Source organism: Pleurodeles waltl, chromosome 1_1, assembly GCF_031143425.1.
Source record: "Pleurodeles waltl isolate 20211129_DDA chromosome 1_1, aPleWal1.hap1.20221129, whole genome shotgun sequence".
Taxonomy (NCBI): domain Eukaryota; kingdom Metazoa; phylum Chordata; class Amphibia; order Caudata; family Salamandridae; genus Pleurodeles; species Pleurodeles waltl.
Genome location: NC_090436.1, coordinates 792246217 through 792260407, shown reverse-complemented (window position 1 = coordinate 792260407; position 14191 = coordinate 792246217). Strand labels below are relative to the sequence as shown.

General features: G+C 42.8%; 1 protein-coding gene across 1 annotated transcript in view; it reads left to right on the top strand.

Moving 5' to 3' along the window:
• Nucleotides 1-14191, top strand: part of DAPK1 (death associated protein kinase 1) — a 521159-nt gene that overhangs the window by 299614 nt on the left and 207354 nt on the right. The window contains exon 12 of the mRNA XM_069228171.1: nt 3231-3350. Within this exon, the coding sequence (XP_069084272.1) occupies nt 3231-3350 (120 nt within the window). The remainder of the gene's footprint in view (nt 1-3230; nt 3351-14191) is intronic.

Below are 14191 nucleotides of genomic sequence, written 5' to 3'. Positions count from 1 at the left end.
CGGTTGGAAAACTTAAGTTCCCAGCAGGATGCATTTGGGCGTGGGTTCTGCAAACTGAACGTATGGCATTTATCACATTTTTCCATTCCTGATTAAACTCTCCTCTCCAATCCTAACCCTGCTGCACCAGTAGTACCTGTTCATAGGGTAGGCAGGGTGTGACCTGTCATTTCTTTCCCTCCTGTACTATCTGGTACTGACACATACTGATAATGCCCACAGACTTAGTAACTGCACTTTTGGAATTGCTTATAAGTTTGTCCCTCTATGAAGAATATGCACAAACCTTTCAGAGCGCACAATATGCCTAAGTTGAATTGTTTAAAGTTGCATTAAAACTGGTAGTTGAAGCAGGGGCAGTTTACAATTAGGAGCAGGAGCGAAGTATATCTGACCCGCTCCTCTGATCTGCAGCATCATCTAGGTCTCTGAGGCAGTGTCCGCTGACCCCTGCTCTTTTTTTAAATATATATATATATTTTTTTTTACATTTTTTGGGAAGCTCCCCTCCCCTTTGCCCTTGAACCTTGAGTTAGGTGAGAGAGGAGGCAGAAATTCCTCATTGCCCTTGGGAAGGTGAGCGGGGTTCAAACTATAATCTCACCTGCACTTAAACAATGTTGTGTGGGGCAGATTATCCTCTCACCATTGGGTAAAATGAAGGATTAAAGCAAAATCTCCCGCACACTTTGTTTCGGAGGACAGGATTTTTTTTTTTTTTTTTTTTTTTTTAACTATCCATCACTACCACCACCACCCCCCATTGCCAAGCGATTGGGATGCGGTTTTACGCAACTGCAGTATAATTTTGAATTGCCCTTCCAACGTCTGGGCAAGGGTAGAGTGTGTGGGTGGCACAAAACTCCTGATTTGTAAGGCAAGCCTAGGAAGGTAATTCATTAACTCTGCCCGTCTTGGGACTGGCCGGATAATAAATTCATGAGTGTGCATGCTTGCCTCCCACTTATAAAACATGCAACATTGGCTCTTACATTAAACTGCTTTCTTTTCTAATTTTTGCTTTGGTTTTCTTGTGTTTTCCTTCTAATGTTTGCAAACTTTGGATGCAAACTTTTCTTAATATCCATTGTGCACGCACGGAGTTGTTCATATGCACTGGCATCCTATAATTACACTCGTTGGACGTTTGCAAACCTTATGGAAAATATACAGACTGTAAATAGCAGACACTCGCATGGTGTTCTCTAGCCCCAAAATGGCGAATGGATATTCACCAAACCAAGAAAAGGCACTGAATGACATGAAGGTCACATGTCCATAACATTTTGAGACTGTCCATTCAGTGGTTTCAGAGTTACACGCACTCTGGTATTTCAGGTGTGAAATCACATTTTAAAACATGGTTGTAAGAGCTTCTTTGCTCCACTTTATAACTTTTGAACGTTTTGACTGATCTATAATAAGCTTAGTATATTAAGACATTCTGGACATTTTTTCCAAGATGCGTGCAGATTGGTCAAGAGGGCCAAATATAGATAGTAAGGATACCAAAATCAGATTTTCTGTGGTATGTGGTGTCATCCTTAGCTGTGAGGCTCAACTGTAACTCTTTGTGTGTGTGTGTCTTGTTTGTGCAGTGCTCTTTTGTGAGGCCACAATTGGGAAACTCACGCCAAGTCATTTTAGGAACAAGAAGGTATTTTACAGTTACTTTTATTTATCGTAGAGATGCTTATTTCTTATACTCAGAGCCTCATCGTTTCCTAAGAACGCTTTATGTGCGTGGTATGGGAATATTAAACTGCTGCTCGGTGTCTTTCTCTCTTTGAAGTTGTCTCCTCTTACAGATTGATCGCCCGAGGGGGCAGCTTTAGGCTTGTTTATCCGGGAGTTTTCGCCAGCTCTTCAGGTTTCAAAACAACCTGAGCTCAGCAGTGATGAAAGATAGCCGAGTCACCCCGCTTCCCCCCCTTCCCCTTCTCCTAGGTGAGCACAATACACTCTGGAACGCAAACTCTATTTTTGTTTCATCTTGGATTCCATTGGAGGCCCTTTGAGAGTCTTTCAGTGCTTGGTGATGTAAGTTTAAAATGCGGTTTACAGCAGCCCGGTAACGAGATGGTGCTGCTGCACCTCTTGGAAGAGCTCTGTCCTGGCGGAACAACTAGGGCCAGACTGGTTTTTCTGGCACTTGACATTTTCCCAGTGGGTTACAGCCTAGGGGACTGCTTTCAGGCTGGGATGAGCTGCCTTGAGGCAACCCTTCTCCCAGAACCCCATTCTATTTGTGGTCGCCTGTAGTATGGTGCTGTTCTTAACAAATTTGGCAGGCGTGGTTTTGATTTCTGGCAACGGAAGCAGCTACCCAGCTCATGCCGTATCCTCTCCGCTTGGTGGCTGCTGGTATGTTCCAATGCTAATACCTAGAATGAAGTCTTCTTGTAAATGTTTGGTACACCAGGCTAACAGTATTTGAACAAGGTGTATTGAGATCCAGGGAAGACGCTGATGGGGCTTCAGAATCATGCAGGACACGGCTCGGTCTTGTAAGGTTCAACGACCAACCATATAGCGCCTCTCTCACTGCCCCACAGCGTGCAGTGTTTGTGGAACGTGCTGCTGGCTTGCCTTTCAGCTGCAGTGGTTTTCTATGCTTTGTATGCCCTCCTTTGATCTGCCTCCCACTTTCTTCCACGCCTTTAAAATGCCTGGGGCCGTTTCAAGGCATATTATTTCAGAAGATAGCACTCCTCCTGGGCTTCATTTCATTTTACATGCAATCATTCTACTGTGACATAAAACACTAATGAACTTAACTAAGTAACAAAATGGTGGCAAAGTAGATCATTGATGTTGCATGTGATGCCATTGATGCCTTTTCTGTAATGCAACTTAAATCGGCATTGCCTAACTTTGGTTGTATGTAAACTGTGTTTTGAGGATACAGTATATCATTTATACAAAGGATGTCAAGCTTACAAGGCTCCAGCACTTTAATGATACCTGGTGAAATTATACGTGTGATATTCTTCTTTTAAAATGAATTATACAGCTTTTTTGAGGATATGCACGTTATAAAAAAAATTAAGGGCAGGTCCCCTTATTCTTCAAACAAGTAACTTCCAAATTGTCAGCACCAGTAAAGAAGGGTTGATGAGTGCTGGTAGAGAAGAGACAGTTTCATTGTTAGTCTACACCTCAGAAATGCTTGCGTTCTTGGGATAGGCTTTCATTTGTTTACCTTCTCTTCTTTCCATATTGCCTCAAAGGATGAAGAGGACTCGTTTGTCATGAAGGCCATCATCCACGCCATCAATGATGATAACGTCCCCGGGCTACAGCATCTTCTGGGATCTCTGAACAACTATGATGTCAATCAGCCCAATAAGGTCTGTATACTGCAAACTGAAGCATTGCTTCTTTGACACCTAAGTCAGAATTGGTTGCGCTAGTTGAAAGATATAGCTTCAATGTATACATGACTTACTTGATATTTCCTCAGCTCCTGTAACCGTATAACAATGTCTGCTCGTTAGAAGGAGAGTGCATCATGTAAGACAGTGTAGAAGGCTGTGGTGCAGCAGGTCATAGCCAGCATGGTAGTCATCCTCCTTTTAAGCTACACTATGTTTGGGGATGATCTGAAGTGGGTCTTTGTTGGATGAGCGTCAGGAGCATTCAGGTCGCTTCAACTGCTTTTAGTTCTTTAAGTACTTGTGGTCTAGCAAGAAAGCATTTGTTAATGAGGTCAGTTCTGCTTACAAGCAGCCGGTCTCAGGTCACTCACTTTGTTCTGCTCTGAACTCTTTGGAAAACGGAGAGACTTTTTGTTTTGGCGTGGATATACATGATGGCATTCCCCACCACTATCCACTAGTCCACAAAGGCTCTGAAAGGGGGGGAGTGATGGGCAGTACTGACCACAGATCTGATCAGTCATCCAGTTTAGTTTTATAGAGAAGCTGACTCATGCTTCTGACTGATGGTGTGGTTGGGGTTGAAGAGTAGATTGATCTAGGATTGATTAAGTTAAAGAAAACTGTTTGTTGTCCAAGATTCACTGGCAGATTGGCAAGTTGTTAGAGCCTGAAATTAGTTTCCTGTGTTGTGATGCAGAGATAGAGTGGGGTCAGAGTAGCACGTAGGAGCAGTGATGGAGTTTGTAGATGTTGATGATTGTTGGGAGGCGATAAAGGTAGAGGTTGAACAGCACTGGTAATGAGTCAGGACATGAATAGGAATGGATTCATCTTATGTAGTTGAAATGCTCAAAGAGGAGATAAACATGAAAATGTAGCACAAGAACCATGCAGTTTATCAATTCTCCTGTTTTTTTGGAGGTCAACAGACCAGCCATCTCTTTTACTTTCCCATTGCTTTAACATCCCTTTGCTACTCATGGTCTCTGTCTTCAGAAAACTCAGAGGGCAGGTGCATGTTACATCCTTACACATGAGAAACTGATAATGTTGTTGGTAAATGTTTAAATACTCTGTATTTTGTTTAACTTCCCGTGAGGCTCCCAGTGGAAAGGGTACATTGCTGGTCTCCAGTGAGCTCAGTCTTTTTTGAGGGGTGGTGCATCTTGTAGTGGAATTGTCATGTTTCTGTAGTGAACAGCTCTAATAATCAGTGGTACTATTTACTTCTGGCTCTAGTGGTAGGTGAATATTCTGTAAGTGACATGGGCATAGTCCATGGGCTCATAACATTCTAGAGGTAGTAGCCGTAACTCACCAGTTTATACCCTGCAAGTATCAACTTTGTTGTGTGCGCTTTTTGTATGAAGGTGTAAAGAAAACGGTGATGGTGAAAATGTTTCTGTGATGTCAATGAATCCTTACTTCTGTGTGGACCTTGTTGATCTGCACAGATGTTGAATAGCACAGTGCAAACATCTTTGTGTTAAAAAAGACTGCGGATTTTTTTAATTCCTCAACTGCTCATATTTGCGCCAGAAATGTTTTGACTGAGTAGAGTACATATAGACACACACCTCTGAATTATATTTTGCTTTGTTCTTCATTTGCAGTATTATTTTCAAGTTGGCACAGATTCGGGGAGAGGGTATTTGGACTGAAACAGCTGTCCTGAAAATATTATGGATGGGCATTTCAACAGTAGTGTCCAGACAGCAATTTGTTTTTGGGGAATATTTTTCAGTATAATTACACTTGTGAGGTCATGTGACAAATTGAAAGTGTAAACATTCGTGTATGCATTTCTGTAAAGAGTGAAAATGGTTTGTAGACAACTCTTTAGACAGCCTTTAATACATTATCAATCTGTTGTGTGTGCACGTGTTTCTAGCTCTTAATATCATACTGGCCCCTGTGGTTCCTTCTAAGTCACAGTGTATCGAGTCTCAGGGGATATGGACTAGTCCACCGTGCCCATTGGTAGGGCCAGAGATGGCACAGAAATAAAGACTTTACGTTACATGAGGGATGGGTGATAGTCTGCTACGAGTCATGGATGAGGTTTTACATAATTTCTATTCTATGAAAGGTATGTTGCTTTTACAAAGACCAGACAACACAAGAAGAACATGCTTCATTGGCTTCAGATAGGCTCAGTGTACTTCTGTGCAGCTCTCATCCTACTCCTGTGTCATATCCTGTCATATCCCAAGCAGGGCCGCCTAATACAACACCCTGGAATCTCTGGGATCACGTCCTTTATATGCAGTATAAACTGGGTGATAGAATGGATGAAACAGAGTACCCTTAAGTGTAACTTAGAAGAAGGAAGTTCTGCTTCTCAGAACTGCACAGAACTGGTCCAATGATCAGTGGTCCGCAGGTCTTGCCCCCCACCCCTCTTAGCTATCTACAGGTGTTAGACATTTGGGAGGGAAGTTCGACCATGATTCATCCTTCCACTCTCAGATCTCTCACTGGCCCTTGCTTTGCCCTACTCCATTCTTTTTAGAAATCTTTGGACCTTGTGCATCTTGAAACTTACCAAACAGTTGTTCATGCATTGAACACAGCGAGGTTGTACCATGTCAATATCATATATTTTGGTCTACAAGACTCGTTTGTTGATCGTCTTCAGACAATTCAGAATGCTTCAGTCCGATTAATTCTGAAGATTTCCTCATCATGCATCAGCATCTCACCATCTTAAGCAACTCCAGAGGTTGCAGTTCGAATGAGGATGCACTTTAAAGCTCTTTTGCTGGCTCACAATGCGTTTTACAAATCTGGTTCTAAATATATCTGTCCGAACAATTCCAGCACTACATTCCATCTAGAACCTTGAGATCATCCGATGCTCATTTGTTTCAGATCACTAGGATCAGGCGTTTCATAAGAGGGAGGGCATTATTTTTCCGTTCTGGCTGCCAAAACCTGGAACATTCTTCTGTCTGCTCTCCACCATTCTTGTAATAAGCTGCATTTCAAGTTTGCACTCTTAGCACCAGGGCACTCTTTGGATCAGCTGTTGTGATTTAGAAATTGATTCATTCATTCATACATATCTGAATATCTGACGCTGATCTCGGAATGCAGAGTCTGACAGGTTTTTAGGGCTTCCACAAATAATACATGTACATAAAACATGTCTAAATTTAGCTCATTTACATAATGGTAATCCTAAAAAAAATATGGCATGGATTCAGTCCTCTTGGAAACGTCTGCTTCATACCACATCAGTTTTACTTGAGGGCACTCATGATTTCATGGAAGTTAGTCCCCTGGGGTGTGCATCCCTCAGAAAGAAGCACAGTGGCCAATCCATGAGCTCCTTCTGAGGTCACTTGTGCTGGCCTCCTCTCAAGGCTGTGGTATTCCATGCTTTGCCCTCTCAGCCCCACAGCACCTGTGGAGCCCGCAGTTTCTGCTTACAGTCCAACTCGTACCCAGAGCCCAACTCCTCTGCTCTCTCCCAGAGCCCACCAACAGCCTCTGACCTTCTAACCCAATTTGTATAGCGCTAAAACCATGACGTCTGCTTTCTAAGGAACTCCACAAGATCCTAGCAGAATTCCGCAGTTCACTGTGCCAAACGCCACTATCACAATCTTTCCTTAAGCAGTGTTTTCTCAACTTTCGAAATCAATGGAAGAAAATCATTTGATGTCAGACCAAAAGTCCCATTTCAGACCAGGCAGAGTCACAGAGACAGCTATCCTATCCATTTGGTATGGCCTAAAACCCACAGTGGACCAGTACGGAGTAGCCCTCTTATTGATTCTGCACCTGTCAGTGGCCTTTAACACTGTCCACCGCCACATGCTGCTACAAAGACTCCATCATCGCCATCCATTAACATCTGCCTATCCCCCTTTACCAGACCTGACTAAATCATTCAACCTTACCCATTTCAACTATGCAGATTGCATGCAAATCAATCTAAAAATGAACGGCACATAAGACCTCTACAGCTCAAAACTTAATGACTGCCTTCTGCCATATATACATGGTTGATAAGTAATTACATATAGCTCAACATCGCAGACATATGACAGCACTTGGCACTTTATTTTGTTTGTGGAGCTGTGATGAGATGTAACTGTGTTTTTTATATTTTATTCGGAATGTGAAAGGTTGTGCTGTTAAACATGAGGCTATTAAAATGCTTGGCTGGCTTGTCTGCTTAATATGGGCACTTTATTTGTCTGAAACAGCTTTTCACCATTCAGGTAGATTGCCCTGATTTCAAATAGACCACCGGTGTAGCATCGATATGTGCTAAGAGTATTTTTTTCAATTTCATTGGGATTAGCCAACATTTTAGGAAAGGTTCCTCGTAGCCATGGAGATGGCACACTCTAAGCTACGAGTAGAGCTCCTTATATAAATTACCATATTGGAAAAGGCAAACTAATCTACACCCGTCCAATACTCAGATGTGCCAAGCACTAGAGGCTGTGCTTCTCGCACCTCCATTTAAGATTTTCAAGGGAGGACTTGATTGGACATAAAGAACAACCTTCGGCTTAGGAGTCAAAATGGTGTGGCTCAGAATTGACACAGGAGAGTCCTGTAATGTCAACAAATGTCACTGTGCGTGATAATGGGCTAACTGTGCCAGCCATGTCCAGTGTGAAGCCCAAAAAATGTTAGGAGAGGGTCTTTGAAATGTGCGCTATTCAATGTCCGTTCTTTATCTGGGCATGTGGTATATCTTGCACTTTACACTGAGTTTAATCCAGATATTGTTTTATTATGGGAGGGTAGTTGCAAGAGACCTTACACCCTGACTGGGCATTAGCTTTTCCTTCACAGTTCTCTCTACTACAAAGCACCTAGGTTAAGTGAGTGGCAGCCTTGCAATGATTTATAAAATAAAAATGCTGGGATATGGACTCTCTTCTGGAAGTCAACTTCAGATTGGCAGAGGTCCAAAGTTTTTAAATATCAATGAATGGACTCCCTGTAATCACAGGTAATTTATTGTATCGCTCACCTGGAATTAGTGGATCTTTTGGATCTAATTCAGTTGAATATCTTAGACCAATAATGTATAATGCTCCGAAGTTTCTTCTGCTGGGTGGTTTTAACCTTTGATTTAAAGATACAAACCACTGGGATGCAACAGAATGTTTAGAATTTTTTGAACTGGTTGGTTGCCTTTAAAATTAAAAACCTCAACTCCCGCAGTTGACAACACTGTCAATGCTATGCTGTCATCCACAGAGCTTCTGATTACTATTTTAGAGGCTACTCCAATGCCTGGGCGGGACCAATAGGTTGATGTCCTTTATAATAATAAGCACCTTCCTTGAAACTGGGGGCATCCTAACTATAAATAATGTCAGAGCATTTAGCACTTTGAATAAGATGTCTGTGGAGGCATTAGATAACTAAGACATTACTTTTGACACAGGTGATAAGGATAATTCCCCAGCACAGTTCAACATTTACATTATTGCTGTGGCCATCACACTACTTTTTATATCAACATGAGGTATGACGTAACAGTAATAATACTTCTTATATAACGTTACTTTTCTGGCCTGCAATGATACCATAATAGTAGTTGTTAGACAACTCTGGTTCATACAGGGTGCATAGGCACTCCTTTATACTGCTTAAGACTCCTACGCTAACATAAGACACATCTGCTAATGGTATTTTCCATCACCCAGTAGCAGCCCAGAAACCAGACATCACCTTCTGAACAGGCATGGAGTAACTGAAGGTATTGGTGGCTAGTCTGAGGACCCTAATATGGTCCACCACTGCAGGTTCCAAACAGCTACATTCTGTGATCTTTTCACTACATCTCACAGTGACAATCCGATGTGTAATGTAAGTAACAAAGTCTGTTACAGCAGATCTCTCCACCATTTCTCCCCTAAACCATGCCTGCTCAAGACCATAAACTTTTAAACAAAATATCGGAACTGGTAACTGCACGGAGTTGTCCAATCTAAGTTGGCCATGATCTTATAAAATACCATAAAGGGGCTTTCAGAGCTGCTCAAACCTGTCAGCTTGTTGTAATCCATCAACTGCGTGTCTGTGTCTCACACTTCATCCACCACATCGCTAAGTTGGTGCATGTCAGAACACAATAACAGCACCTTGGTGGTCATTGCGCACAATATGGAAACGCTTCTCACATAGGTTCAAAAACAGACAGGACCTTCCGCCCTCACAGCCTACACAGTGCGTCCAGATGCCCATGTAAGAAAGTGCTTCAAGGCCCCACCTAGGGGTAACAAGTGCTGTATAAGCGTTCCAGTACAGTATAATACTGCAGAGATTCCTCGGTAGTAAAGTCCCCATTCAATAGTTACAGCCGGATTGAACCTATCACTATCAATGATTTGCCACTGAGCTGGGGAAGCAGGAGAGTTATAGCATGAGCTCCAGCACTGATCCACCCTTCTCGCTCTGTCGGCAAAAAGGCATTGTTTCCAAAACCTCTCCCTGTGCTGGAGAATGGGCCTTCTGGGTGTAGTGGAAGGAGTGGGCATGGAGAATGTGCCTTACAAGTGACTGTGGCAGATAAAGTAGGGGTGGCAGAAAGCGCCCTGCGCACCATGGACCGGGGCTCACTATATGTAGCATCACACATCCTTGTTCCTTCCTCTCGACCAGTGGTCTCTAGTTCCCAAGTCCAGCAGCGAAAGAGGCCACAGAACAATGCACAAGATACCGGTGGGAAAGGAGAGCAGTGCAAACACTGACCTGTTCATTTAAACCTCCCCGCCCATTTCCCCGTGTTTCTTTTGTCACATCCATAGGCACGTGATTTGTTGGACTGCTACTGTCCCATTGTTTGCGACACCACAGGTTATTGTGTGCTGAAGTTATTGGGTTCACTTTGTGGTGCAAGAAAATACATAACAGCCTCACAAGAACTTTGCAGCTCACGCCCCTACAAGCCATTACAAAGTACAAAGACTGTAAACAACGTACTGTGGACCCTCATTCCAGGGCTGCACCGTCTGGGTGCAATTTACACACCCAATAAATACTGATTTCACAGCAGAGACGTTTTTAGGCATGCGCAAAGTGGACTCTAGCACGGGGTTAGGGTGCACAATTTGCGTTGAGCTTTGTTTCAGACGTCAAAATGGTTGTAGTGCAGTAATTTATTAATACGTATTCCAGGACAAGTTAAAACAAATTTGTGCCATTTTTTTCTGGGGAAAAATGTGTGCGCGCAGAAATTCACTGGTGCGGGCTTTACTGTGCATTTGGGGCCCAACTGGTCATCCTGGGGAGCAAACTCCTCCTTGAGCTAAAAACGCAAAATGAGTAGCCCATTGCATAGGGCCTGCCTTTTCTAAAAAGTCTGTTCCCATTGTCATCTGTTAGTAACATTGAAGTTGTACCCAGTTTGGCAAGTGCCAGCCCATTAAGAAGGCAGAACTTCAAAAACGTTTCAGTTGAGCAGAATTTATAACACTTTCTAATCCTGGCTTGTTCAGCGGGGACGGTTATAAATTCTTAAGACTCGAAGGAACAATTACCTTTGTCGCCAAATGGAAAGGAATAGCTGGAATCAGTAGCTGTAAAAGAAAAGGACGGTAATAGATTTTGAAAAGCAGTGTAATCTACCCTACCAATCTTCTACACCCTCAAGGTTAACCTGCAGGTGTGAAGGTCAGTCATCGGACTGCTACTTACAAAGGGCAACCCATAGAAGTAGCGGAAAGTTACATCATTGGTAGACATCGTTCTTAAGAATCGTCGTTTTCCAATTTAATTATCAAATTTTTATAACTTAATTATTTTTATGCAAATTCTGCACTTGCTCACCTCCATCCGCTTCGTCAGTTTTGCAAGTAAGAAAGTGGACGATTTCTGACTGTCTGGGGATGAAAATTTTAACACAATACATTTTTCTAGACTTAATTGAAGCTTTGTTTTGCTTCTCTGTGGAGAAGGGTTATGCATATTTTATCTCCAGACGTACGTTTTTATTTACTTGTTAAACCTCTACTCATTTAATTTTCTTTAACTTATAAAGCGACCTCGCCAAAGAACTGTGTTTTAAACAATTTGGTAGAAAATAAGGCGAGGGAAACACTCGTGGGCGTCTAGTTGCACTCCTTTGCACATCTGAACTGTGACCAGGAAAGTGACATGATGGCGTCGTCATTAATGTAGAAAGAGATTAATGAAACAGAGAGCCTCAGGTACTTGTGGCCCAAGTAGGCAGGAAGCCAGCTTTGGGTGGGCTGGACACCAAGTGGGCTTGTTGCTGGAGAAGTAATAGAGAGGAAAAGGCTGTGGATTGGAAACGAGCCAGAAAAATAAGCGGTTACCAGTCAATGGTGGCTTAAGGAGAAAATGAACTTTAGACGGGCCTGTCTATAACCTTAAACGTAGATTGACAGGATAGACTGCCACAAATGAATGACGGTGAATGCAAGAGAGGAAAAACCAAAGAAGTGAGCCAGGGTAGAAGGAGAGATGCTGAAGAGAAGGATGTGTATGATGGATATGGAAAGCACAGTGAGAAGGGGGAGCGGAGAAGATGAAAATAAGCTTAAGCGGGGCCTGGAAATGAGCAGGGAGTCAAACAAGAAGAGTAGAGTGAGAGGAGAAAAGGCTTATTTGGCAGATGTAATTTGTATGAAAGAACAGCAGAGGAAATGTGACCGGGCAGTGAAAGCAGAGTCAAAGGTGATGGGCAGATTAAAGTTAGACGTCATAGAAAAGGATAGTGGAAAAACACTGGACACTAGCATAAGACAAACCTAGGGCATGGAAAAGCGAAAGAAAAGCATTTTGGTTTATCAGGGTTAAGATGAAGAAAGCGGGATTACATTCGGTCCTCGACTGAATAAACTGTTGCAAGTAGCATCACAGAATAAAAGAGACTAAGAGCTGCGAGGTGTCTGCATGAAGGAAGCGGTAAAACAAGCAAGAAGTGTGAGATAGGTATTTCGCCAAGAAGAGATGCTTGCAGGATCCCTAAGACATCAGCTACTTTGTGGTATTTGAGCATAAAAAGATGAATGCAGATAATTGCGAAGAAAACCCAAGCAGACCAAGAAAGCCTTGCAAAGATAACGAAAGATGGAACGACAGGCAGTTTCAATGACCCAAACAAAGGGTTGGCCAGCCATTGCTTCCTTAATGACGGATACCGGTTCAGTAATAGTAGAAAGTGCTTATCAGAAATTACTGAAGGTCCAATACTCCTAACTTGGTATTCCCATACTTCCGGCAACAATAATAGGTAATAGGCCACACACAGCAAGCTGTTATGTTTGCAAACACAGCTACACAATGAGACAGTAATACACGAGCAACCGAAAACGAATACACTTGGGCCTGGTTTTGAAGTAGTATCGTCAGGAGCAGTCTGGCTTGCCAACGTCTCACTGTTGAAAAGTGTGGTCTGGTCTTGCCTCTGAATTTTTTCCTGTTTTGACCATGGTAAGAAATAGATTGCGAGTGAAATTGGTGTTTGGGTGGATTTATACAGTGCTTTGGTGGTGTTTTTGCCACATCTTGGAGCTCATACTGAGGACGGTTTAGCATGGATGCCGCACTAGCATGGAAAAATGGAAACTTGTGGATTGGCTTATTCACTCGGAAGATTAGATATAATGGTCTGTTACATGGTGAGGGCTTTCATATAAGGGGCAGGGGTGAGATTTACATTGAGGCCAAAGCTTTGTCTGTTTAGAGAGATCTCCGATAAGGATGAGTTTACTGGTGTAGGCATTGGGTGGAAGGGTTTGCCAGACAAGGCTGTGGAAATTGAGAGTACCTTGTGGCTTAGGGAAGACATGTAGATTTGCATGGGCCAGATTGTAAAGGGAAAAGTATCTAGAAGTGGATTTAGGTTGAGGTGTGTGCAGTGGGAAGGAGTTGAAACTGTGAACTTGAGGTGCTGGCCTCTCCTGTGTATGATGCTGGCAATGAATGGGCATTGTTTACGTAATTGCTTTTTTATAACTGTTAGTGTTTGGTAGTGAATCTTTTAAAGATTACAATACAGGGTCAAGCAAGAGTGGTGGCAGGGCAGTGGGTAGATGTTGCAGCCCACCTGGTATGAATGGATGACTTCTGACTTGTAGAGAACAGCTTACACTTGGGGGCTGGTGTTTATTGTTCTGTCTTTGTGTGCATTTTGAAGTACTCCTGCTGATTGTTGCTTTGTGCGGGAGGCCACAAGATAAGATGGAGTATGGTTGGATGTTACTGCATTGAAAAAGAACACTGTATTGGGTGGGAAAATTAAATTGTGTTGAACAGAGGGGCGGGTACAGTCGAGGAAGGAAAGTACAGGGTGGGGTTCCATGGACGAGGGAAATAAGACTTCAGATTTGGTGGAGTTTTGAATGAGTGACCATAAAACAACTGTAAGGTCATCCAGTGCCAAATGGGAAAGGGAAGAACATGTGAATGTTGTCAATGTAAAGGTGATAGGAGAAGCCAACAGGTTGGAGCCATCATCAAAAAGTGTCATTGAGTGACGCACTGCTTCTTGAGCTGAGATACTCTCATTTGTATTTGTTCATCTGACCTGAGGCTCAGGGCAGATGATACTCCAGCACTTTATACTTAAGATTTACCTTGTTAAGTATGATGTACTATATACTTTGAAGGCAATCCTGGCAGATACTGACAACAAGTGTATGATGTGTGATAAAGAGATAGCGGTGCACCTGTGTGCATGCCTAGTACTAGCAGAGCCACAGTGTTCTTTATGATCTGTAGATGAGCTCTGCAAATTATACCACAATTGCCTAATCTGGACGGGATCCAACAAGAGTTGTCACTTTTGTTCCCTGACCTTGGGCACTAGG